General features: G+C 43.0%; 1 protein-coding gene across 6 annotated transcripts in view; it reads left to right on the forward strand.

Moving 5' to 3' along the window:
• The window catches only part of zswim8 (zinc finger, SWIM-type containing 8), a 226,335-nt gene that overhangs the window by 108,710 nt on the left and 93,815 nt on the right, over positions 1 to 23,810 (forward strand). For all 6 annotated transcript variants that reach the window (XM_061837433.1, XM_061837430.1, XM_061837428.1 and 3 more), the window contains 2 exons: positions 662 to 1,886; positions 2,776 to 2,907. In XM_061837433.1, coding sequence (XP_061693417.1) covers positions 662 to 1,886; positions 2,776 to 2,907 — 1,357 coding nt within the window. The remainder of the gene's footprint in view (positions 1 to 661; positions 1,887 to 2,775; positions 2,908 to 23,810) is intronic.

Raw genomic sequence — 23,810 nt, forward strand, 5'->3', positions numbered from 1 at the left:
CAACCCACCACCCAGAAATAAGGGTGATACCAGCAGAGTGAGGGCCTCAAGTACCACCTCAGCCAGGTTGAGAGCAGCCTCAGGATCCCTGGTCCTCAGGATGGCAATACTGGCACAACTCTACATGCGTGCCGGCATAAGGGACCTGGTGCGGAACTTGAACCACTTCATCTACAGCTTGGATGGCCACTGCTTCTCAGTTATTCACCCAGTCAATTGTGTATTGATACATAGTATATAGGTAGTTTGGTCATCATCTGATTAACCTTTATACCAAACAATGAATTTCCTGTTTTCTACGGGATGATGCTCTGCCTTTTCAATTCATGTGATGTCAAAGGCAATGTGGAAAAATAAATTCCTTCAGATCCTCTTTGTTGCTCTCCACAACAAATGGCTCTTTTCTCGGCCGGGGTGGGAATGCACTGCAATTTTTCCAACAGTTGTGGCTGTTTCCTTGAGTGTAATGTGGCACGATCTCGATGGCAGCATCCCTTTGAGTCTGTTACAAGTTAAATATTCTGGATCTGTTGTTTTAGTAATGTTAACCCTTGGACAGAGATCATCACAACAAATGTAATATTTTTGTCTCATTTCTCCCTATCTAAAAGTTAATTTTAAACGAAGTTTTGTTTAAAATACAGACTGTCTTCTCTTGTAGGCGGCTGGAACTGGCAAATCACCTGAAGAACTGGCACCTTAAAGTTATCGAGATCGTGAAGCGTGGCCAACATCGGAAGTCCCTGGAGAAGCTTTTCCAGGGCTTTAAACCTGCTGTGGAGTCCTGTTATTTCAACTGGCAGATGGCCTACCCTTTGGAAGGCATCACATACTGCAGTGTTGAAAAGAAGACTGCCAACTTCTGCTGGCCGAGGGGAATTAAACAACAAAGAGCAGCAAGAGCTTCTGCAGGAGGTATGGGGGAAACTCCTGAACCAGGAGGACCAGATTGTAAAGCAACAGGAAGTGGTCATTTTTTTCAGGAAGAAGTTGTAGTGAGACCAAAGGAGACAATGTTAACCAAAAAGAAGGCTTTTTCTGTGAATGGAGGCGGAACTATGTTGGTTCGTCTGGGAGGGGGTCTCTCACTATCTCGAGAAGATGGAGGTGGGAGGTGTTTCTACAAAGGGCCAGGTGGTACCTCTGGGGGGAAACTGAAACTGATCAAGGGCTTTGGGAAGGGGGGGATTTTAGGAGGATGTAAAAATATAAATTCCAAGCAAAGAGCCAGCAGCGAAGATAGCTCTCTAGATCCAGACCTATCTGAACTCAGCCTAGATGATGGACATAATCTGGCTTTGGGGGCTGAGGCAAGCAACACATTTGAATTTCTTCCCCCGACACCAGAGATGTTTCCCATCCTGAGTCCACTGGTTCCTGAGTCATGCAGTAATGCATACAGCAGCAATAGGACCAAGACATTGGACATTAAACATAGCCAAGTCGTAGATGGCTGTCATGCTGTAGAAACCCTGCCACCCAATTTACTTCTCAAAAAGTCAGACATGGTTCTGATTGATACTTCAATGAGATTAGAGGGTCAGCAGGAACAGGAGGCGGACTCAGAACAGAACAAAGATGTGGATTCATCTAACAGCGACCAGCCATTTGCCAGTTCATGCAATAATTCATTTTCTATCAAGATTCCCAAAACAAGTGCTGCTATCGCAGCAGACAATAGTACACCCACTGTGTTTGGAATCGCCCAACAAGAAACAGAAGCCGCTAATGCAATTGATGTAGCTATGTTTGAAGATGACTATCAGGTCTACTACTTGAGCCCTGCTTCGGAAGACGGAACTGACCGACAGCTGGTTGACAACTACCAAGAGAATCCAGATGTATTTGCAGGCATCAAACCATTAGATCAGGAGGGCCGCATGGAGGTGAGTTGAGCAACATTCCCTAGGAGAGACAATGAAAATAATCTTAATTTTTTGACTTGAATTTATTGTATGCAAAATACAATGATTTATGTCAGGCAGGAGGGGCCGTGACTTCACAGTTCTGAGGACCGGGTTTCAAATCTCGGCCCTGCCTGTGTGGAGTTTGCATGTTCTCTCTGTGCCTGCATGGGTTTTCACTGGGCACTCCAGTTTCCTCCCACATCCCAAAAACATGCATTTATTGGAAACTCTAAATTACCCAAAGGTGTGATAGTGAGTGAAACTGTTGTCTTTCTTTATGTGCCCTGTAAGTGGCTGGCAACCAATTCAGGGTGTACTCCACCTCCTGCCCGGTGATAGGTAGGATAGGCTCCAGCACTCCCGCGTCTCTCGTGAGGTGAAACAGCTCAGAAAATTTGTGTGTGTGTGTGTGTGTGTGTGTGTGTGGTGTGTGTCTCTCTCTCTCTCTCTCTCTCTCTCTCTCTCTCTCCAGTCCAGTCTCCGGTAGTTGGAAAAAAAATGCATGATACAGGAAAAATATTTTAAAACTGGAAACACAGGCTTTCAAGGTGTTATTGCACTACAATACCATGAATGATAAAATTCTTATTAAAAAAAACCAGGCTTTCAAGGTGTTATTGCACTACAATACCATGAATGATAAAATTCTTATTAAAAAAAACCATCGAAATTGCTGGGGGGTTTTTTTGGGAGGGATGTGGGGATTAAAGAGATTGCCATTCCCGTTCATTTCAATGGGAAATGTTGATGTACAATGAGTGATTTGAGCTACGTCGTGTTCACAGAACAAATTAAACTTGTAAGTCAAGGCACCACTTTATAAAATATTCAAAAAATAGATGACCTAAAATACTGCTGTTTGGAATAGGTGCTGTTTGCATGTGCTGAGGCCCTGCATGCTCATGGATACAAGAACGAGGCATGTCGACTGGCTGTGGATTTAGCAAATGAGCTTTTGGCAAACCCTCCAGACCTAAAAGTGGAACAGCCCCAGACAAAAGTAAGTTCACTAAGTTTCTCAGCGTCTTTAAAGATTTTTATTTTGTTGTTCTGTTGATGAATCCGAATTCAATAATCTTACACTTTTTTGTTTCATTTTTTTTAACCTTTGACTTTTGAAATAATTTTGTACGTGACCTGAATTAATTCCATCTTGCAAACTGAGAAATATAGCCAGTATTCTTAGTTTTTTTGGGAGAAGTTTCTGATGTGATTCTGCGAGTTTGCTTGTGTATGTTTCTGTATGCATGTGTACTCAAATATGTTTATGCTCTGAGACAGTACCCTTGATTCTGGTGAAATGTTGTTCATATATTGTATATTTTCTGGATGACAAGTTGCTACTTTTTCCAGCGCTGTGAACACTGAGGCATATTTAATGAAGCCACTAAAATATTTATTTATTGCTATCAGCTTTAAGTTTAAACAAAATTATTACATTTATTACAACAAAAACCTGTTCGAATGTAATGGTTAAAACATGGCTTGTTCCTATAAAGCACTTGGGTTTGGGCATGCTCAGATGCCTCCAAGTTGTACAACAAAAAGTCTTTACCTTCAGCTCACATAGAAGAAGAAGAATCTACTTCAAGCCTGCATAGAAGAAGACAAAGCTACCTCAAATGTGCATCGTAGACCGAGCTAGATTTTGGCGTGCTGATAGAGAATGCAGCACGAGCGCAGAATATATCCATCCATCCATTTTCAGAGCCACTTATCTTCATGAGGGTCACGGGAGTGCTGGACCCAATCCCAGCTGTCATCGGGCAGGAGACATGGTACACCCTAGACTGATTGCCAGCCAATCACAGGCAACATGAAGACAGACAACAGTCGCACTCAGTCACACCTAGGGGCAATTCAGAAGCTCCAATTAATGCAGGTTTTTGGGATGTGGGTGGAAACCGGAGTGGCTGGAGGAAACCCACACACATGGGGAGAACATGCAAACACGCATGGCCGGGATATGAATCCTGGTCCTCAGAACTGTGAGACCAACGCTCTACAGCAGCACCGTGCCGCAAAATATATTTTTTATTTAATTTAAAATCTTTAACAAAAACTGTCCGCATGCAAAGGTCACACTTTTCTGAGGTCTGCCAGTGGATCTTCAAGGTCTACCAACATGTAAAGCATGATTTTTAGTATGTTTTTAATTAAAAAAAAAAAAAAAAAAGGTTTTACTGCCGTGTTACAGTCACTGTTTGGAAGCAAGATTTGTAAATAAAAATTTACAAAATCTTTGTGTGAATACCTAATTTCACAGCGTACTGGTACACAAGGTATATAGCTGCGGCGTATAATCAGGCCCAACTGCTGTATGGGGAAAAAAAAACCACTACACAGAATGAGCACGGCTTACTCACTGGTGCGGTCTGTCGTCGGTCAAATACAGTAATTTCCCCTCACGTGAAAAGATCCACTCAGCTAGGTTCCCCTTAATATATTTATCGACAGTTGAGAGGTCATTTGGGATGTCATTCGAATTAAGGTTCCAGTGTCCAAATTACATCAGTAGAATATTCAGCGTATAGCACGTCAACATGTTTCATTCTAAATGTACGTCCAAATACTCTATTGAACGTTAAGTTTTGCCAGATTTTGGGAAATACCCAAGTAATCCATACATACAAATAAATTCACAAAATAAGTTATGTAAAACTTTGAAATGACACAAGGAAAAAGTATTGAGCACACGAAGAAAGGGAGGTGCAAAAAGGCATCCCAGGACACCTGAAATCTATCAATCAAATGGTAATCCAGCCCGTTGTCAATGCAAATGAATATAAAATGGTTCTGTCCTAATTGATAGCCAACAAAAGGGTCTCATTGCCAAGATGTCAAGGCACAGCTCAGGAAGAGTATAGAGCTGTCTCAAGACCACCGCAAAATAATTGTTGCAAAACATAATGATAGCATACTCATTAATGGTGTAGTGGGACACTCTCCTGACTTTGGTGCAGGCAGCATGGGTTCAGTTCCCGCTCAGTCACAGTGTGAATTTTATTGCAAATGGTTGTCTAAGTTTATTTGTGCCCACCAGTATGGCCTGTATGCATTCTCACCGCAGAACACCCCTTTGATGGAAAAAAAGCATGTTAACCTCATTTAATCTTTGCAAAACAACATTTGGACAAGCCAGTGAAATACTGGGAGAACATGGTCTGGTCGGATGAGACCAAAATTTAACTGTTCGGATGCCATTAATGCACATCACATTTGGCGGGGAAACGGCACTGCACGTCACCCGAAAAACACCATACAAATACAGAGGTGGGAACATGATCGTTCAGGACTGCTTTTCAGCAAATGGTACTTACTGATAAACTCATAATTGAAAGAAGGATGAATGACCAAATGTACAGAGACATTCTTGACAAACATCTGCTGTTATCTTTGCAAAATAAAATGAAACAGGAGTGGACATTTCAGCAGGCTAATGATCCAAAACACACTGCCACGGAAACTCTCAACTGTCTTCAAAGAAAAAAAATAAAGTTGCTAGAATGACCAAGTCAATCACCTGGCTTTAGTCCAATCAGAAATCAGTGGAAAGAACTGAAAGTAAAGGGCCATTTAAAAAAAAAAAAAAAAAAAAAAAAAAAAGCGTGTGGGGAAACGGGCCATATCACACCAGAGCAATATGTGGGACTAGTTTCTCCATACATGAGACATTGAAGTTGTCATTACACACAAATAAACACCAATGGGCGTGTTCAATACTTTTCCCTGTCATCACACATAAGACACAATTTAATTTGATCTTATTTGTTCTACTTTCACTGCATGTTTTTGTTCTCCTTTTTCTAAATGTTTGGATTACTGTACAAGGAATCCTCGGTCCACGGCTGAGATCCATTCCTACAGTAGCGACTTAACTCAAATTTCGACTAAAGTTTGATTTCACCGTTAAAGTCAAAATTTACAGTGACCGCTGGGATTGGCTTCAACATTCCCACGACCACGAGGATAAGCGGCTCAAAAAATGTGTGGGTGTGGGTACTTCATATAAAAAAACTAAAATCCATTAAAGTAAAAAATAAGATGCTTCACTTACTATTAGCGAAGGGAGGCTGGGATGGTGAAAAATGAAGGGAGGCTGCGGTCAGCTTTTGCTAAGTAAGCAAGTGCAGATAGCTGTTGCTCGCAGTAAATTCCTCCTCAGCGTCCTCTCCTTTCTGCTCTTTCGAAGTTATAAAAACACACCTTGCCTTTTCCCTTAATGATCATGAGGCTGATATTAGGCCTACATTGATTCGGATCCTCGATCCATAATGTTAGTAATCTTTCCATCTCGGCAACGATCAAAGAACGTTGGTTCGTTTTTTTTTCTTTACAAAAAAGTTGCTTCGTGATCACTATATCCATACATTAGGGGGAAACCCATCACGTGTGCTAAAATATAGGCCTTCTCCTTAATAATAATTACCATGGTCATCCGACTGAAGCCCAAGTTTTTATGTCCGTTATGTCTGTCGGTGTTAATGCTTTCTGTTTTTTTTTTTTTTTTTTTTTATGTTAAGCTTTGTTTCCATGGTCATTGCTTTTCTTTGGCTGGCCCAGTATTCCTAAAAAACAAAACAAAAAAAAACAGCTTTCTACTTTTGGGCCGTAATGTCTAAACAGGTGGGTAAAAATGGCAAATAAACACCCAGTGCACAAACACAGATAAACAATATGCATGAGCAAAGCAGAAACACTGTGGTGCTGGGGCCATTATGGCGGACAAGACAGGGGCGTTGTAAAGTCGTGACATCCTAAATAATTTCAGCAGCTATATGTACAGTAGTGTTCAAAACAATAGCAGTCCAATGTGACTAACCAGATTAATCCACATTATCAGGATATTTTTTTATTGCTACATGTTAGGTTACCAGTAGGTGCAGTAGATTCTCAGAACACCAACGTGACGCAGCATTCTTGATATACACACTCTTAAGGCTGTGCAATTGGGGCCTTTTCTACCAGAAGACACACCAAGTACTCTCCTGGGTGCCTCTCTGATCCTTTGGCTGTAATAGTCCAGTCTTCCTGGAGCTCCTCCTGTCCATCGAGATCTTGTCTCCCTTCTTTCTGAAAGGCCGCACAACATTCTTCCTTTCTCAGCTTCCACCACATGGTTCTCTGCTCTACCTTTGTGTTCTTAATCTTCCTACTCACCACCAGAGTAATCCTACACACCACCCTCCTATGCTGTCGAGCTACACTCTCCCCTATCACTACCTTACACTCAGTAACCTCTTTCAGATTACCGTATTTTCACGACTGTAAGCCGCACTTGAATGTCTTGAATTTTCTCCAAAACGGTCTGGGCGCCTTATAATGCGGTGTGCCTTATACGTGAACCGTTGTCCAAAATTTGTAACCAACTGGAAGCATTTCCTGCTGACACTCTTATTATATAAAGGAAAAGTGGACCTGTGAGAGGACAGCATGTGGAAGTTACAGGAGATAGTGTGAACGTGGAGAGGACGCACCCCCCTCCCCCCCAGAAGGTACATAATTCCGGTATGTGTTTTGTGTTTAACAACATAGCTTTGGCTAAGGTTCTCCAAAAATGGCACCAACAAAGATATATGCTTACAAAGAACACACAATCGCCCTGAACAAACAAGGGCAGCTAATGAACTTGGAACTTGCTGTCATATTGGGAGCCTACAAGCCGAGGTGGCTCCAGTTGGAAAAACACAACACGAGCATTGGATTAATTAACAAAGAACAAATGATCGCCATAGAAAAAAAACAAGGTACCAGCTTCATTCGCTGGACATCACCGTGAACAAAATAAGTGAAGTTGGGAGCGATAGATGACAAATGGCGAGCACAACGTTAAGAGGCAGCCCCTGGCGAGTTACGCCACCATTTCTGAAAGGATTGTGGATGCTTGGACTAACGTGTCTGCTTCCACTTGAGGAAGTAGGAAAACGAGCTTTGCCAAGTTTGCTTTGCACATCGCCGTAAATACTAACCGGAAAGTGTTGTGTGCTTACACGTATATATCCATCCATCCATTTCTTGCACGATAGTCGCAGGAATGCTGGAGCCTATCCCAGCTTTCAATGGGCGGGAGGCACGTTTGCACACACGCAGACATGGGGAGAATATGCAAACTCCACAGACGGAAGTCCGGGATTGCTGCGCCACCGTGCCTCATAAAATATGTTATTGCTTATACAGTATTAGCACGAGAGGTTATAATTAAGCACCTAATAACCAGTAATGATTAGATGTGTACAAAGGGGACTTTAACGATACGATCCCCAGCTACAGAAACTATCTCTACGGACATGGAATGTCACCTCTTTGGGAGGGAAGGAACCCGGGTTGGTGCTTGAGGTTGAGAAGTTCCAACTAGATCGGAATTAGTCGGACTCGCCTCTACACACCGCTTGGGCTCTGTCACCACTTCTCTTGAGAGGGGTTGGATTGTTGCCCACGGTGAGAGACGCCCAGCAGGTGTGGGTATACTTATTGCCCCCCGGCTCGGAGCTTGTATGTTACGGTTTACCCCGGTGGATGACAAGGTAGCCTCTTTCCGCCTTGCAGGTCCTGACTGTTGTTTGTGCTTATGCACCAGACGGCAGTGCAGAGTACCCACCCTTTTTGGAGGCCTTAGAGGGAGTGCTGAAGAGCACGCTTTCTGGGGACTCCCATCATTCTGACGGGGACTTCAATGCCCACGTGGGCAATGACAGTGAGACCTGTAAGGCTGTGATTGGGAAGAACACCCCCCCCCAACCCACCCACCCCCCGATCAGAACCGGAGTGGTGTTCTGATACTGGACTACTGTGCTCATCACTAATTGTCTTTGAAGAACACCTTCGATCGATCGATCAATCAATAAATCAAAAGCTTTTGTCATTATATGCTGTGCACACGGTGCAAGGTGCAATGAAATAGAATAAAAATAGAAGAACATCTTAGATAAAAACAACACATAAAACATCAAGGCACAGTTATTGCTAAAATAAATAAATATATGCACAAAAGTGCACTCACACAATATTCCATGTTCAGTGGTTTTGAGTTCAAGGAGTTGATGGCTCTGGGGAAAAAAGGTGTCCTTCAATCTGGTTGTCTATGTTTCGTGGGACTTGTACCTCCTTCCAGAGGGCAGCAGGTTAAAGAGGTGATGACCAGGATGTGAAGAGTCCTTTACAATATAAGTGGCTCTTCTGTGATAGTGGGAGTTGGCAATGTCCTCTGAGGAGGGCAGAGAGCAGCCAGTGATCTTCTGGGCACTGTTGACCACTCGTTGCAGAGCTTTCCTGTCTGCTGTTGTGCATCCAGCATACCACACTGTGATGCGGTATGTGAGGATGCTCTCCACGGTGGTTCTTTAGAAAGCCTGCCGCAGCTGAGCTTCGAAGTTATTCTTCCTGAGCACTGTCGGTAAGTGGAGTCGCTGCTGGGCCTTTTTTACCACTGCGGTGGTATTTACAGTCCAGTTGAGTTTGTCCATGATGCAGACTCACAGAAATTTGAAGGAGTGGACCCTCTCCACACACTCCCCATTGACAAAGAGTTGGACCGGGTCGACGGTGCACTTCCGGAAGTCCAGGATGATTTCATTCGTCTTTGTGGTGTTTAGTGTGAGACTGTTTGCAGAACACCACTTTGACAAATTTCCAATCTTGTCTCTGTAGGCAGACTCATCTCGTTTTGACGTTCAGACTATGGATGGGTTGTGAGGAAGTCACAATCTAGTCCACAATCCAGCAGTAAATGAAAGGACATAGCCCAATGAGGGGGAGTTTGTCAACCAAAATACCTGAGATGATGGTATTAAAGGCTGAACTGAAGTCTATGAAAAGCATCCTGACGTAGTTCCCTTGGCATTCCAGTTGGCTCAGTACATTGTGGTGGACCGGTTTCCTCTGTAGGGGAACTGGTAGGGGTCGAGTGAGGTAGCAAGTGAGCCCCTTATGTGGCGTGCAACCAGCCTCTCAAAGCACTTCATGATCACGGGTATGAGTGCAACAGGCCTGGAATCATTTACACTGTCAATGGCTGATTTTTGGGGGGATAGAGATGATTGTTGCAGATTTCAGGCATTTGGGAATGGTTGATTGTTGCAGGGATCTGTTGAAGATTTTTGTGAAAACACCCGGCGACAGATAAGGACAGTTCTTCAGTAACTTCCCCGGCACTCCGTCTGGGCCAGCGGCTTTCCTGGTGTTTACAGTCCTGACCAAACCTCTGACTTCATGTACTTGAAGCGTCACTGTGCTGCTGATGGGTCGTGGTTGTGATGAGCCTTGGTTTGATCTGTCTATCTCAAAACGGGCAAAGAAATGGTTTAGTTCCTCTGCCAGCAAGTTGTCTGTGTTTCCAGCCCACATCTTGTTCTTATTGTTGTAGTTTGTGATGTGTTGTAATCCCGCCCACATTTTTTTCGAGTTGTTTTCTGTGAAGCATTCCTCAATATTCCTTTTGTTAACCATAGCTTGTTTTTATTGAACATGCAAAAAGTTTTTGTTGGTACACACACCTTCTTACAGAAATTGAAATACGCAATAACAATATCCATGAATTCATTAGGCCAGGGGTGCTCAATGTGTCGATGGAGGCAGTTTTGGTCAATCGTGAGACGGCGTGCCCAAAAAAACATTTGGAACATTTCAGCAGTACGCTTCTGTACAGCAACACATGGAACTTTTTCCATCAACGACATGATACTCAGCCACACACTCTCCTCCCTAGTTTACACCCCCCCCCCCCCGCTCTTAAAGGTACACTCATAATCACATAACAGATGTTACAGTACTTACGTTTTTGACGTATACAGCTTTTTGTAACTCCCGCCATGAAAATCCTCTAGAGGGATTTGTTTTCGAGAAGAAGCAGGAAGTGACATAAAGGACAGACCCGCCCTCAAGTGGACTTGTTTGTTTCCATTAGTTTTACCCCCGGGAAGGTAGCTCGTTGTTCCTTCGTGTTAGCCAAAATGCCAGCTCGTTACATTGGTGGACATTGCTTGAACACTCGGGAGGATGGATTTACCCTTCATAAGTTTGCAAGCGACCCAGTTGTTTGTGAAAAATTGATTGCACTAGTGCCGAGGACGAGAGCTTTGTGGGTTTCAAATGACAGGTAGATGTGTATACAGCTACTAAAATAAATGATAGTTTGAGGCCGACCACATAATCGGTCTCTCATAACGTAACAAAAGATCCGCGTGTGAAATGTGTCGATGTGCGCGTTGGACGGTGTCGGGCTGCTGCGTCGCTTCGCCAGCGAAGGATGCGCTTCGGGCTCGCGGAGGGCAGCGGCGACTCTGAAGAACGCTGCCACAATGCAGCACTCAGCTGCATGCGACAACAACGCAGTAAAGCACCCCGGCCAGGTTGTTCATCGCGTACTGCGGCGGCTATGAACAACCCCCTAAAGCAGCACGGCTCGGCTCTGTCTCACTCAGCCGCGTGTGACGACAATGCAGTAAAGCGCCCCGGCTTGAAGGTGTTGTTCATTGCGTACTGTGGCGGCTATGAACAACCCCCTAAAGCAGCACGGCTCGGCTCTGCCTCACTCACCCGCGTGCAACGACAACGCAGTAAAGCGCCGTGGCTCAGCGTTGTTGTTCATCGCGTACAGCGGCTGCTGTGAACAACCACCTTAAATTAGCACAGCTCCGCGATAAGCCACCTCGGCACTGAAAATGAGCCACAGTGGCCGGCTGCGATGAGGCGGAATAGCTCATCTCTGTCGCGGAAGTGGATCGGACGGGAGGCGGTTTGGCTGTGAATGCATATCATCTAAATGTCTCGAAACAAAAGTGTAATATTTCCCCGGTAACTTCACTTGGTTGTGTGGTGTTCTCCTTTTCGAAAAGAGCTTCCGTGTCAGAAAGGACATGTTCGTCTCCCATAGTTAAGGTGCACCGCGTGTTTTCATTAGCGAATGACGTCACGTCATGACGAGAATGCACCCAATATGGCGACCCCTTGAATGTCGTAGAATGACACTTATGCAACTTTGCGCATGGATGACGCACTCTCTGCTCACATTTATTTTTTCATCTTGACATTAAATTGAATAATGTTATATGTATTTTTCATTACAATATCTATTTTAGAATGTTTATAGGGATGATACTTGACCTTTAAGTATGTTACTGTTTGAAGGTATTAAGTAGCTTAAGCAGTGATCAGAGGAGCCCAAGGGAGAGTGCAGGGAATTACGAGATATGCGTGTTTATGGTCTCAAATGTTATTTTCCCTTGTCAAGACATTTTTTGTGCTGCTTGTATTTGGGAAGTTTGTGTTTAAGTTCAGCTATGTTAAAGTCTCATAGTGAAATAAGGGATTATTCTGAGTGTTTTTTCTCAATCTCGTTTACCTGCTCGGCAAGCGTTAGAAGTGCTGCGTTCATGCTGGCTTGGGGCGAAAAGCCTATGGAATGAAAAAGAGGTGAACTCAAGCTGTGAGTAAAACGTTAGTTAAAAATAAAACAACTGTGTACTCCTAACACAGGCTGCGGTGTGTACTGAGCCGTGTAACTGTCCACAATTTCTCCTCTTTTGATATCGAAGCATATTCCACCACTTTTGATTTCTGTGCTAGCTCCGTGATGCGATCCGCCCGATAAAGATGAAAGGATAGTGTAACGCCTCAGTTGGGAACGTGTCCACAAATCCAAGTCTCCATGAAGCACATGGCGGCAGAACATCCAAAGTCTTTGCAGTTCTTGATCTGAAGTTGAAGTTCATCCATTTTGTTGGCTACGGAGTATTGACTTGCGACATTAATTGATGGAAGCAGCAGTCTGTGTCCCCTCCTGCACAGTTTAACTTTTGTACTGGATTGCGAGCGTCTGAGGCATCTTTGCCGCAACGCTCCAAACCAAACGCCGACAAATAACTCAAGACAAAGATTCAGCGAATTGATGAAAGTTGTCCAAAAAAATGTCCGGAGAAAACTCTCTTATGGTTAGCAAGTAATTTCTTGTGTACTTGAGTCCCAAGACGACCGAGAAGCACACACACGTAAATAATACCAAGGAACAGGTACCGAAGGCAGCTGCACTTGCGCCATCCTGAAATCGATGGTTGTTACCATTTGTGCAAGACAGGCAGACAGGAACGATCATTGAAGTGCTATCACTATTGTCCATTCTCACGTTTGAATCGTTTTCTTTTGATGGTGGTGGCTTTCCAGCTGTCTCACCTTGCGGATAATCTTCATGAAGGGGTGTAGGATCACCTTTCCTGCAAATATTACAGCTAGCTCTGTGACGACAATTTTTCATCAGGTCCGTAAAATGCACTTAAGTATGACAGGAGGCAGTCATCAAAAAAAATTGCTTAATCGCCCTATTTACTTTTTATGAACAGTATTCCTGGTTTTATCTTATCAGATGATGCCTCTTGTATGATGTGGTATTTTTGTCCAGCTTTCAGAATGTAAGTTCTCCTTCCTTTCCTGGTCTCTACACATCCCAGTCTCTTATCTATTTTCTTTGAGGCTTGCCAATCTCCTACCACTCCTACGTGTTTTTTTTAGTACCTTTGCGCCTAGCCCCTCTCACTTCTTTTGGTCCATATTCTGTAGATCAGTTGGGGACAGCCATGGAGTTCAGATTAGCAATGTTCTCCTCATGTACTTCTACTTCTCTTGTGCCAGTAATTTCTCTATAGGATCGTATCTATAATAAACATTTATTATCCGTTATACATTTGGTCCTGTTGCTGATTTTTAATCTCTCTGTCCACCTTTGGATCCACTCGCAGTTTCCCTTTTTTGTTACCGGGGCTGGAGGGTGAGGAATGAGAGACATCAACATCACCTCATCATTCTTCCCAACCCTCTCGGATATTTCTCAACAGTAAACACAATATTCAGCAATCATTTTCTTCACTTTTTCCCAGAAGTTCCTTGGGTGGTGTGGAAGGATTTAATTTTGCAAATCTTTCTCTCATTGATTGTACTTACTTGTTTATATCCACTGTATAGAGTAGAACCTGTACGGGCAAACTGTCGTTCTTGGGCTTTAGGTGAAGACACCTCAACTGGGTTGTCTTCTGCTGCTTGGGCTGATGGTGTCGTCATTCCAACCTGTTTGTATTTGTAGTGTCAGCTGCTTCTCATTCAAAGCCACCTGTGGTACCTAGGATAGGGATGTGCTACAGTTCCTGGTTACTCAGTTACTCTTGTAAGGTTCTCCTTCACTTCTGGACTACAAGCATAAGATCCTTCGATGCCATCCTTGCGTCACACCTCAACAGCTTGTTATTGGAACTCCTTTGAAAATTGTCGTACTGTACTCAATGTCCTCCCGGCAGCTGTCCTTGAACTTCTCCAAGATTCTTCACAATTTCAACATCTTTTCATGTAAACAAATTCTTCAGAGGGCGAGCTGTTATTCAACTGATTTACCTCTCTGCCAAGAATTCTGTTCCAATTTTTTCATCTTCTCCTATTTTGCTTTAATTTAGCATTTTATACAATTGCCAAAATTGAAAAAAAATCTAACACTAAACGAGCAGAGCAGATCACTGGTTAGTTCATCCATGCAGCTTCTTACAGATTAAGAGTAATACTTCTTTGTGGCACCCCTTTTTCAGAGATATGGCAAAAAGTACTTTTCCAGGGCTTACTGTTCCTCAAAGCCATTATTTTAAATTACTCAAGGTCTGCTGACTCAATTTTATCAGTTAGTAGAGTTTCACAGTGTTTGAGAAGTAAAACAATATAACTCTTTGTTTTACGTTTTAAGTCAGCAATTAAGTTTTAATTTGTCCCTAAACACTATCTATACCCACGTTGGGCACCATGAGCCAGATCCTGATATCCCCAGTTTTAGATAAATACTTTAGCACCATTTAGTATTGAAATAATCTGAGCCAGCTCTCTGTTTAAAGGATTAAAACTCCGCGTTGCTCTTGTGTGTCGCTCAGCGAGCAGCAGGAAGTGATGGGAACTTTGCTTAAACTGGAATAGTTAGAAATAGGCCGAGGTACTTGGAGACCTTGTGGACCATCGACCTTGCTCCCGTTAGATAAAATACTCATTAGAGTAACATAGGATATTAAATACAATATAAACCACACTCCTTTAAGGCTTCCTCACATTATGCCTGCTTTCCACTTGGAATAACCTAGGCATAATTCGACTGTCTTTATTGTGTCTGTTATTGTGTCCAAAAGCCGAAATAACTTTTAAAAGATATAGTAGAATTCTTAATGTTCATGCTGATATGTTATTAAATCTTTTAACATAGACAACACGGCACAAAATGGAAAAATGGAAGAGACATTTCAAATGCTAAAAGATTTTAATTTAATTGACAGTTTAGCAAGAGCAAAGGGACAATTGAAAATAAAATAAAAGTACATTATAATTGAACATGAGAACAAAATATAGAAGATCCCAAATAAAAGAATAAAGTGTACCAATTGAGAAAAAAGCAATACTTACTCTTGATGTTTTACAAAGTTCAATATTGTTTTCGTGAAATGTAAAACACAAAAAAGTCTATTAAAATGTACTTTGTTACATTCAAAATGACAAATGTTGAAATCTTGTTTAGGTCTGAAAGGTGTAACATCTATAAATAAAAAATAATCTTAAACCTAGTTAAAATGAGAAATATCTGATTGATCAGGTCAAACATTCCTGAAAATCAAATAGAGAATAGAGAATAGGTTTGGGAATCAGGAGAGGGAGATCAAATGCCTAATATCCTAGAATAGGCTTATCTCTCCTGATATTACCTAGCACCATTCTCAGTTAGTTTTTCCAATTCATTGCTGCCTCTAGTTTTTAATGAGTATCACAAAAATAATGAAATGAGAAACGTGCAACAGCAGACCTCTGTAACCCGCCTCTCCTGAAGAGCAAAAAGCCCCGATTCCTCATATTTTTTCTTATATTGTGTTGCACCAAGGTGTCGAGCATTACCTCACTGATCACAAGACATCCCGGACATCATTGTTTTGCCTCACCATCTATTCTCATTTCGCTTTTCTAAGGCATACTCGTCAATTTTTTGGAGCGTCAACCTGTATAAACTACCAAAAAAATCCTTATAACATTACCTATCACTAACCATATAACAAATTAAATGTCAAAATAACAGAGGGAAAAAACAGTTTTTCAATGATTTTTACTGTAGATCTCCATAATGATAATATCTGAAGTTAATGTCTAATTCAACTAAGTAGAATAATGAAAAAAATGGCTATTTATCAGCCAGGCTACAATACCTCAAATATTTGTAAGAGATTCCCAAAGAGAATCAGTGATGGGAAAAGAAAAATGTTTTGAAAGATTACATATCTACTGAATGCCAATGATCAATTCCTTATTCCTTAGTGAAGGAAGAGGCTGATCTTAATGATAAACTAAAGATGAACTCACTGACATTACCTATTGTTCCTATGAAGCCATTCTCAATTTTAGTAAATGGAACGTCTATCTTGACAAACAATACCTTGTGGTCAAAACACAGCATTCAATTATATTTTTGTCAGTTGTTATAAAAATACGACCATGAGCTGGAATGCTAGCAAGAGAGCTACAATGTCAGATACAATAATTACATGTATTTGTAATGAGGCCCAGGCGGCTAACTTGTTAGCATGCGCGCTACATTAGCTACGAGCTAAGTCAAATTAAGTTGAGCCACAAATGATCAAAGTCAAGATAAAAAAATGAAACTTTTTGTTGCAGTCAAGTAATATCCCCGTATAGCTCCTATCTCAATAGGTCAGGGTCACCAATAGCGTATCGTTAACCATTTGATCGATTGTGACAGGTAGCAGAGAGCTGGCCAGCAGCTCCTTGGCCACAGCCTCCATGTTTCCTGTGGTGAGGTGTCCGGCTCGGCGGTGCTCATTCCGGGCCAAGGATTTACTGGAAAGTTACCAGAAATTAAAGTATTTTGGTAATCTAAATCAGCATTTGTCGCTGTGCTAAACATCATGGCTGCTGCAACAAAAATCTTTGATGCAGGCTACGTTTGGAATTCCCCAGCTTTGGGTTTTCCCCACAATAGAGTAGACTAGCGCCATTCTGGGCAAAAGCAAACTGAAATTTTCAGAATTCGTATGATTTGTGATATACGGCCGTATACGTAAGATTCACCACAAAATCCGTATGAACTACAGCCAAACCGTACGAGTTGACAGGTATGCTAAAGGCTAAAATTCCCCCTTTTTTGGTAGTCATCACTGCATATGTCCTCCCTAATCTAATGAAAACATGTTGACTCAGTAAAAGTTATTCCCTCCCAACGTGCCAGCACATCAGTAACTTCATTTTGTTTTACCACAAGTTTGTTCGTCAAATAATTTCACTGTGAACAAAGTTAAACTTTAACATACGCTGTTTACTTTATTGTAAAATACTTTCTGAATAGATCCTGAATTAAGTAAATGGATTACAGTACATTAAAAATTACAAATTATTATCTTCTTGTTACTTTTTCTCTCACAAGTGTTGAGTGTTCAAAACATTAATATAAGCAGAATGACTTTTTTTTTTACTTGAATCAAAACAATAATATCTAAGGTGTTACAGGTTATATATTTGCAAATAAGCATTATTCCAAGCATGATTGTATTTAAGACTGGATAATCTTTTGATTGCTGAGTGACATCTCTTTCTCTCCACATCTGGTGGGAAATTAGATACATTTCTACCTTATGCCTCCAACTCGTGGTCGAGGCTGAGCATTACATTTTTTGTCTTTTGTTTTTAGACAGAACGACGACTGATCACAGACATTTTGAACATGTATCCAATTAAAGATCAACTCAGTCGTTGGGGTCATCAGTTTTCATCCATCTTCATTCTTCACTCTATCTGGATGCTCCGGACGAGTGTCTTTTCAACAGTATATGGTGACAGATTTCACAATTGGGTGCAGATTAGTGATCTAGAGGATTTTTTAAGAAATATCAGATACAGTATCATTGTTAAAACAGAGCATAATGGTGTTTATCTAATTGGAAAAACGTTTCACATCCTTGATAGCTCCATCACCAGCATCTAACGTTTGGGGTCCCAATTTTTCTTGTATGGTTTAATTTCATACGTTTCAGTGGTGGTGGGGGTTGAGCATTCTTGTCCAGGGTCTTGGAAAAGTGACTCAAACCTATTTGTAAGTCTAATGTCAATATTTTCCATTGACACCTTTTATTTTGCTCTTCACTCTAGCAACCATCCATAGCCACTCACTTGGGGTTGGCACAGCTCGCAACGCAGGCAAGCCGGATTTCTCGGTAATCTGATGGTATTCTGTCCTCCCTTTTAGATGTTCCATATATTTGGGCTTTGCTCTCAAAGAATTCCAGGGAGAACTGTTTGATGATCTGTTATTGATTCCACAGTCCACATCCGTCCTTGTTGTTGAGATAAGTGTCTAAGAGAATTACAAGCACAAACAGCAACGAAAGCTGAGACAAAGGACAACTGGTCTTGCACCAAAATAAATTAACTACCACCATCAGTCAGCCTGGAGAGCCAAGGACCACCTTGGTGACCTCAACCCCAGAGATAAAAGAGCCCGCCTCAGAGCACCCAGACTCAGCTTCCTCATCAGAAGGCATGTTGGTCGAATTGAGGAGGAGTACTATCCCCACCAACTCACAACATCCTGAGTTGAAGTCAACAGTGCCCCATCCTTACGATACACAGGGTTGACAGTGCACTGCTTCCCCCTCCTGAGACCTTGGACGGTGTACCAGAATTTCCTCGAAGCTGTCTTAAAGTCATTCTCCACGGCCTCACCGAACTCACCCGGGTTTTTGCCTCAGTGACCACCGAAGCTGCATTCGGCTTCGCCAGCCGGTACCTATCAGGTGCCTCAGGAGTCCCACAGGCTAAAAATGCCCGATAGGACTCCTTCTTCAGCTTGACAGCATCCCTCACTGTTGGTGGCAACCAATGCATTCGGGGGTTTCCACCACAACAGGCACCGACCACCTTACGGCCACAGCTCCGGTCGGCCGCCTCAGCAATGGTGGCGCGAAACATCCTCCACTCTGACTGAATGTCCCATGCCTCCTCTGGGATATGAGCAAAGTTCTTTTGGAGGTGGGAGTTGAAATGTCTGACGTTTTGCGCCTGCCACGTCAGACAGGCATCTTCCCCCACCATCGGAGCCAATTCACCACCAGGTGGTGATCCGTTGACAGCTCAGCCCTTCTTTTCACCCGAGTGTCCAAGGCATGCTCACTTATAAAGACTACAATTATATTACTCGTGACCTTTCCAATTAAAAAGTACTCATTCTGCTTTACATTCGTAGTACGATTCCAGTATTTTATCCTGTTAGATTTCAATATGAAGTTTGTGAGACGCCAACCTTTTTAGCATTGATCACCAACATTTAGCTGTAACCCTCACATTGTGTCCTGCTCCGTCCAAAATCTTAATTGCATGAACATATTCTTGGGTTAAATAGTTGAAAACACTCTGTAGAACCTTGTTGGACAAGTCTGCTGCATTTGGCAAAAAACATACCTCAATGTTACCGGGAATACGTGATAGAGAATCCACTTCAAACATGTATTGTTCACACGCCATTTTGGAAAATTGTGGGGCATGGGAACTGTTGCTAAGGTGGGCGGAGCTGAAGATCACCAGTCGGAAAGGTCCATTGGTTCTGTTATGTATTTTTCCCAGCTGTATAGGTGCCCAGAGGTACCATATGAACAAAGATATAATTATGGCTGTCAATGTTGCAGCCCAACATATCATATTATTTGACCGTTTTGGAGTCATGTCGACCGAGACACCCCGAGATGAGTTCGTTCTCTTTTAATCGCTTCACCAGCCTTTTGGTATTTTCAAATTTTATAAATCTGCACCCACCTATGCTGGGTTTTGCTCACCTTCCCCTTTGGGTAACTCAGATGAGATGACCTTTTTACAGTGTGTAAGGTGTATCCACATGTTTCTTTCTGCTATTTTCACATCTGTCTGTGTAGTCAGCAATACTTGGAACAGGCTTTCCCACTTTGGATCATGCCAGTGCTGTTTCTTTATGGTGCGTGTCAACAACCAGTCGCCTGGCACCACCAATCGCTGATCCTGTTGAGAAGTAAGATCATCATCTGGTAATTTAAGTTCACTTCCTTTTTTGTCCTGTTTTTCATCATGCGTCTATCTCTCATTGTGTGGAAAATATCGGTAATTTGTATGATCTCCCAACAGTGCTTTGAATGGAGTGACACCTGTCGTGCTTGTAATGTTGATGTATAGTTTTAACTAAATCAATACATTGTGCCCATGGTCTGTTAGTTTCTTCCATGCATTTCTTCAGTCTGTTCCTAATTGTACTAGTTATTCTCTCACTTTGTGGATCGTAAGAACAGCGGTGTTTCAAGTTAATGTGGAACATGAGTCCCAGTTTGTTGACCATTGGAGCAACGATTGCGACAGCATCTGTGGTCTATAGAGCATGGATGCAAGGACGCTGCATATGAAAGGAGGCCGGGATCCAAGTCAGAATTCACAGAAAAGAAAACAGATTGGTGCTCCCGTCGATTCATCTCGCAAATTTACACTCCCATCCCAACAAAATAGACGAGCTTCATCTCCTGATATGGACCAAGCACTCCAGTTTCCTCCCACATCCCAAAAACATGCATTAATTGGAGACTATGAATTGTACCTTGTGAGTGTGACTGTTGTCTGTCTACATGTGCCCTGCAATTGGATGGCAACCAGTTCAGGGTGTACCCTTCATCCTGGCCGTTGACAGGTGGGATAGGCTCCAGCACTCCCATGACCCTCGTAAGGATAAGTTGCTCAGAAAATGGATGGATGGATGGATGGATATTATGTAAATACTCTTAAGTTACTCACCATAATAGTACGTAAAAAATGTATAAAAAATGACACTTTTTTTTTTAAACTTCTGAATTTTGTTCTTGTGGTGTAATGCATGATATCGAAACCAATACAGTATCAGTACCAACAGCTGTAGTAGAAACACTGGGATCTTAATTTTTGAAAGTTTCACTGCCTGTTTTTATCCCTTTTTTTTTACTCATTGTACTGGTAGTTAGTTATTTCCTGTGTACGTTAATTAATGAAGCCTGTTCTGTAGATAGTTTTTGCATGCTAACTACTCTGCTTTCGAATTATTAACAAAATCAGTCATATTTTCATCTATTTTCTGCATTCACTTTTCTAACTCGACTGTTTACCAGGATTTGTTGTCTTGTGGTCTGGTGGCTCCAAATTAGAAGGCAGCTCTATGAGCTGTTTTGTTTGCAACCGACATATCAATAACTCGGTGTAATCATCATAGAGTCTGCAGACATCCGTATTTTGGTTTTTGTCTCATCCCTAATTACATGGTATGCATTGACACTGTACTCACACTAGGTTTGTGTTGTTGTGGCATGCAGCTCAGATGTATCTACCAATTGTTCAAGTATCTATGGGTGGGGACTTTCTCTCTAAACTTGAATGAGGGCAGTAGCTTTAGCAGTAATGTCCAGACTTTCCCTGCCACAGCTCCTTTATCCAGCTCTTACAGGGTAATCCCGAGGTGTGGCCAGGCCAGCCGACAGATGTAGTCTCTCCATCATGTCCAGGGTCGTCCCTGGGGTCTCTTTCTGGTGGGACCTGTCTGAAACACCTCACCAGGGAGGCATTCGGGAGACATCCGACTCAGATGCCTCACCCACCTCATCTGTATCCATTCAATGCAGAGGAGCAGTCGCTCCTGTGCATTGACTCTGAACTCCTCCTGGATCCTTATCACCCTATCTCTCAGGAGAGCCCGGACACCCTGCAGAGGAAACTCATTTCAGTCGCTTGTATCTGGGATCGTGTTCTTTTGGTCATGACCCACAGCTCGTTACCATAGATGAGGGTAGGAACAGATTGACCAGTAAATTAAGAGCTTTGCCTTTTGATTTACCTCCTTCTTTACCCCAACGGACTTACACAAAGTCCACATCACTGCAGGTGCTGTGCCAATCCACCTGTCAATCTCTCGCTCCATTTTTCCCTCACTTGTGAACAAGATCTCAAGATAGTTGAACTCCTCCACGTGGGGCAGGATCTCATCCCCAACCCGGAGAAGGCATGCCATCAATTTCTGGCTGAGGACTATGGTCACATATTTGGAGGTGCTCATTCGCACCCCAGCCGCTTCAGACTCGACTTGTATGAACCGCTCCAAAGTTGGATGTCACAGCTTAATGAAACTAACAGAACTACATAATTTTCACAAAAAAAAAAAAAAAAGATTTACTACTTAGGCCATCAAACCGGATCGAGGCTACGCCTCAGCTGTGCCAAGAGATTCTGTCCATATGTTGTGAACAGAATCCCTGTCCAGAAATGTTATGAACAGAATTAGTGACAAAGTGCAGCCTTGTCAGACTCAAACTCTCACCGGAAATTAGTCCGATTTACTCCTGGCAATGTGGAACAAACTCTTACACTGGTCGTAGAGGGACCAGACAGTCCGTATCTGGGGTTCACTATCCCACACTCCCATAGTACCTCCCAGAGGACTCTCTGAAGGACACGGTCAACACCTTCTCCAAGTCCACGAAACATGTAGACTGGTTGGGTGAACTCCCATGCACCCTCGATGACTCTGCCAAGGGTGTCGTGCTGGTCCCCTGTTCCACGGCCAGGATGAAAACCACATTGCTTCTCCTGAATCTGAGATTCAACTTCCTGATGGACCCTCCTCTCAAGCACTCCTGAATAGACCTTACCAGGGAGGCTGAGGAGTGCTATTTGGAACACATCTTCTATCAGAGGGACCGTCACCCTAGTCGGCCAATCCAAAGATTTTGTCCCTGATGTCCATATGATCTTCCAGAGGTGTGTTAACCAGGAGAACCCCACAACATCCCGAGCCTTTAGGAACTGTGGGCAGATCTCATTCACCCCTTGGGTCCTTGCCACGAAGGAGCTTTTTTACAACCTTTGTTACCTCAACCCCAGATATATACACAGTGTTGATGGTGAACTGTTTCCTTCTCCCTGAGACGCTGGACGGTGGTCCAGAATTTCCATGAAGGTGTCTTGAAGTCATTCTCCATGATCTCACCGAATTCCTCCATTGCCCCGGTTTTTGCCTCAGCAACCACCAGTGCTGCATTCCACTTGGCCAACTTTTAACATTCAGCCTTGGGAGTCCCACAGGCCACCTCCCTCAGAACATGAGCAAATCTCCGTCAGAGGTGGGAGTTGAAACCCCTATCTAGGGATTATGTCACGTGTTCCCAGCAGACTCACACAAGACTCACACCTGCTACATCAGACAGCCATCTTCCCCCACCGTGGGAGCCAACTCCCAACTAGTTGGTGATCAGATGACTTCCCTCTCTTCACCCGAGTGTCCAAGACATGTGGTCGCAAGTCCGATGACACGACCATAAAGTCAATCATCGAACTGCAACTTAGGGTGTCCTGGTGCCAAATGCACATATGTACACCCATTTGCCTGAACATGCTGTCATGGACAACCTGTGATGAGCACAGAAGTCCAATAAAAGAACACTGCTTGGGTTCTGATTGGGGGTCATTCTTCCCAATCATGCCCTTCTAGGTCTTACTGTCTGTGCCCACATGAGCATTGAAATCCCCCAGCAGAATGATAGAGTCCCCAGTGGGAGTGCCCTCGAGGACTCCAAAAACGGTGGCTACTCTGAACTGTTTGGTGCATAGGCACAGACAACAGTCAGGACCCATCCCTCCACCCGAAGGCAGAGAGAGCTATCCTCTCATCCACTGTGGTGAACCCGAACGTACAGGCGCCAAGCCAGGGGGAAATAATTTATAGCCACACCTTTTTGGTGCCTCTCACCGTGGGCAACTCCACAATGGAACAGAGTCCAACCCCTCTCATGAAGGCTGGTACCAGAGGCCAATGGATGCGTGGAGGTGAGTTCGACTATACTTAGTCAGAACTTCTCAACCTCA

Source organism: Syngnathoides biaculeatus, chromosome 12, assembly GCF_019802595.1.
Source record: "Syngnathoides biaculeatus isolate LvHL_M chromosome 12, ASM1980259v1, whole genome shotgun sequence".
Taxonomy (NCBI): Eukaryota; Metazoa; Chordata; class Actinopteri; order Syngnathiformes; family Syngnathidae; genus Syngnathoides; species Syngnathoides biaculeatus.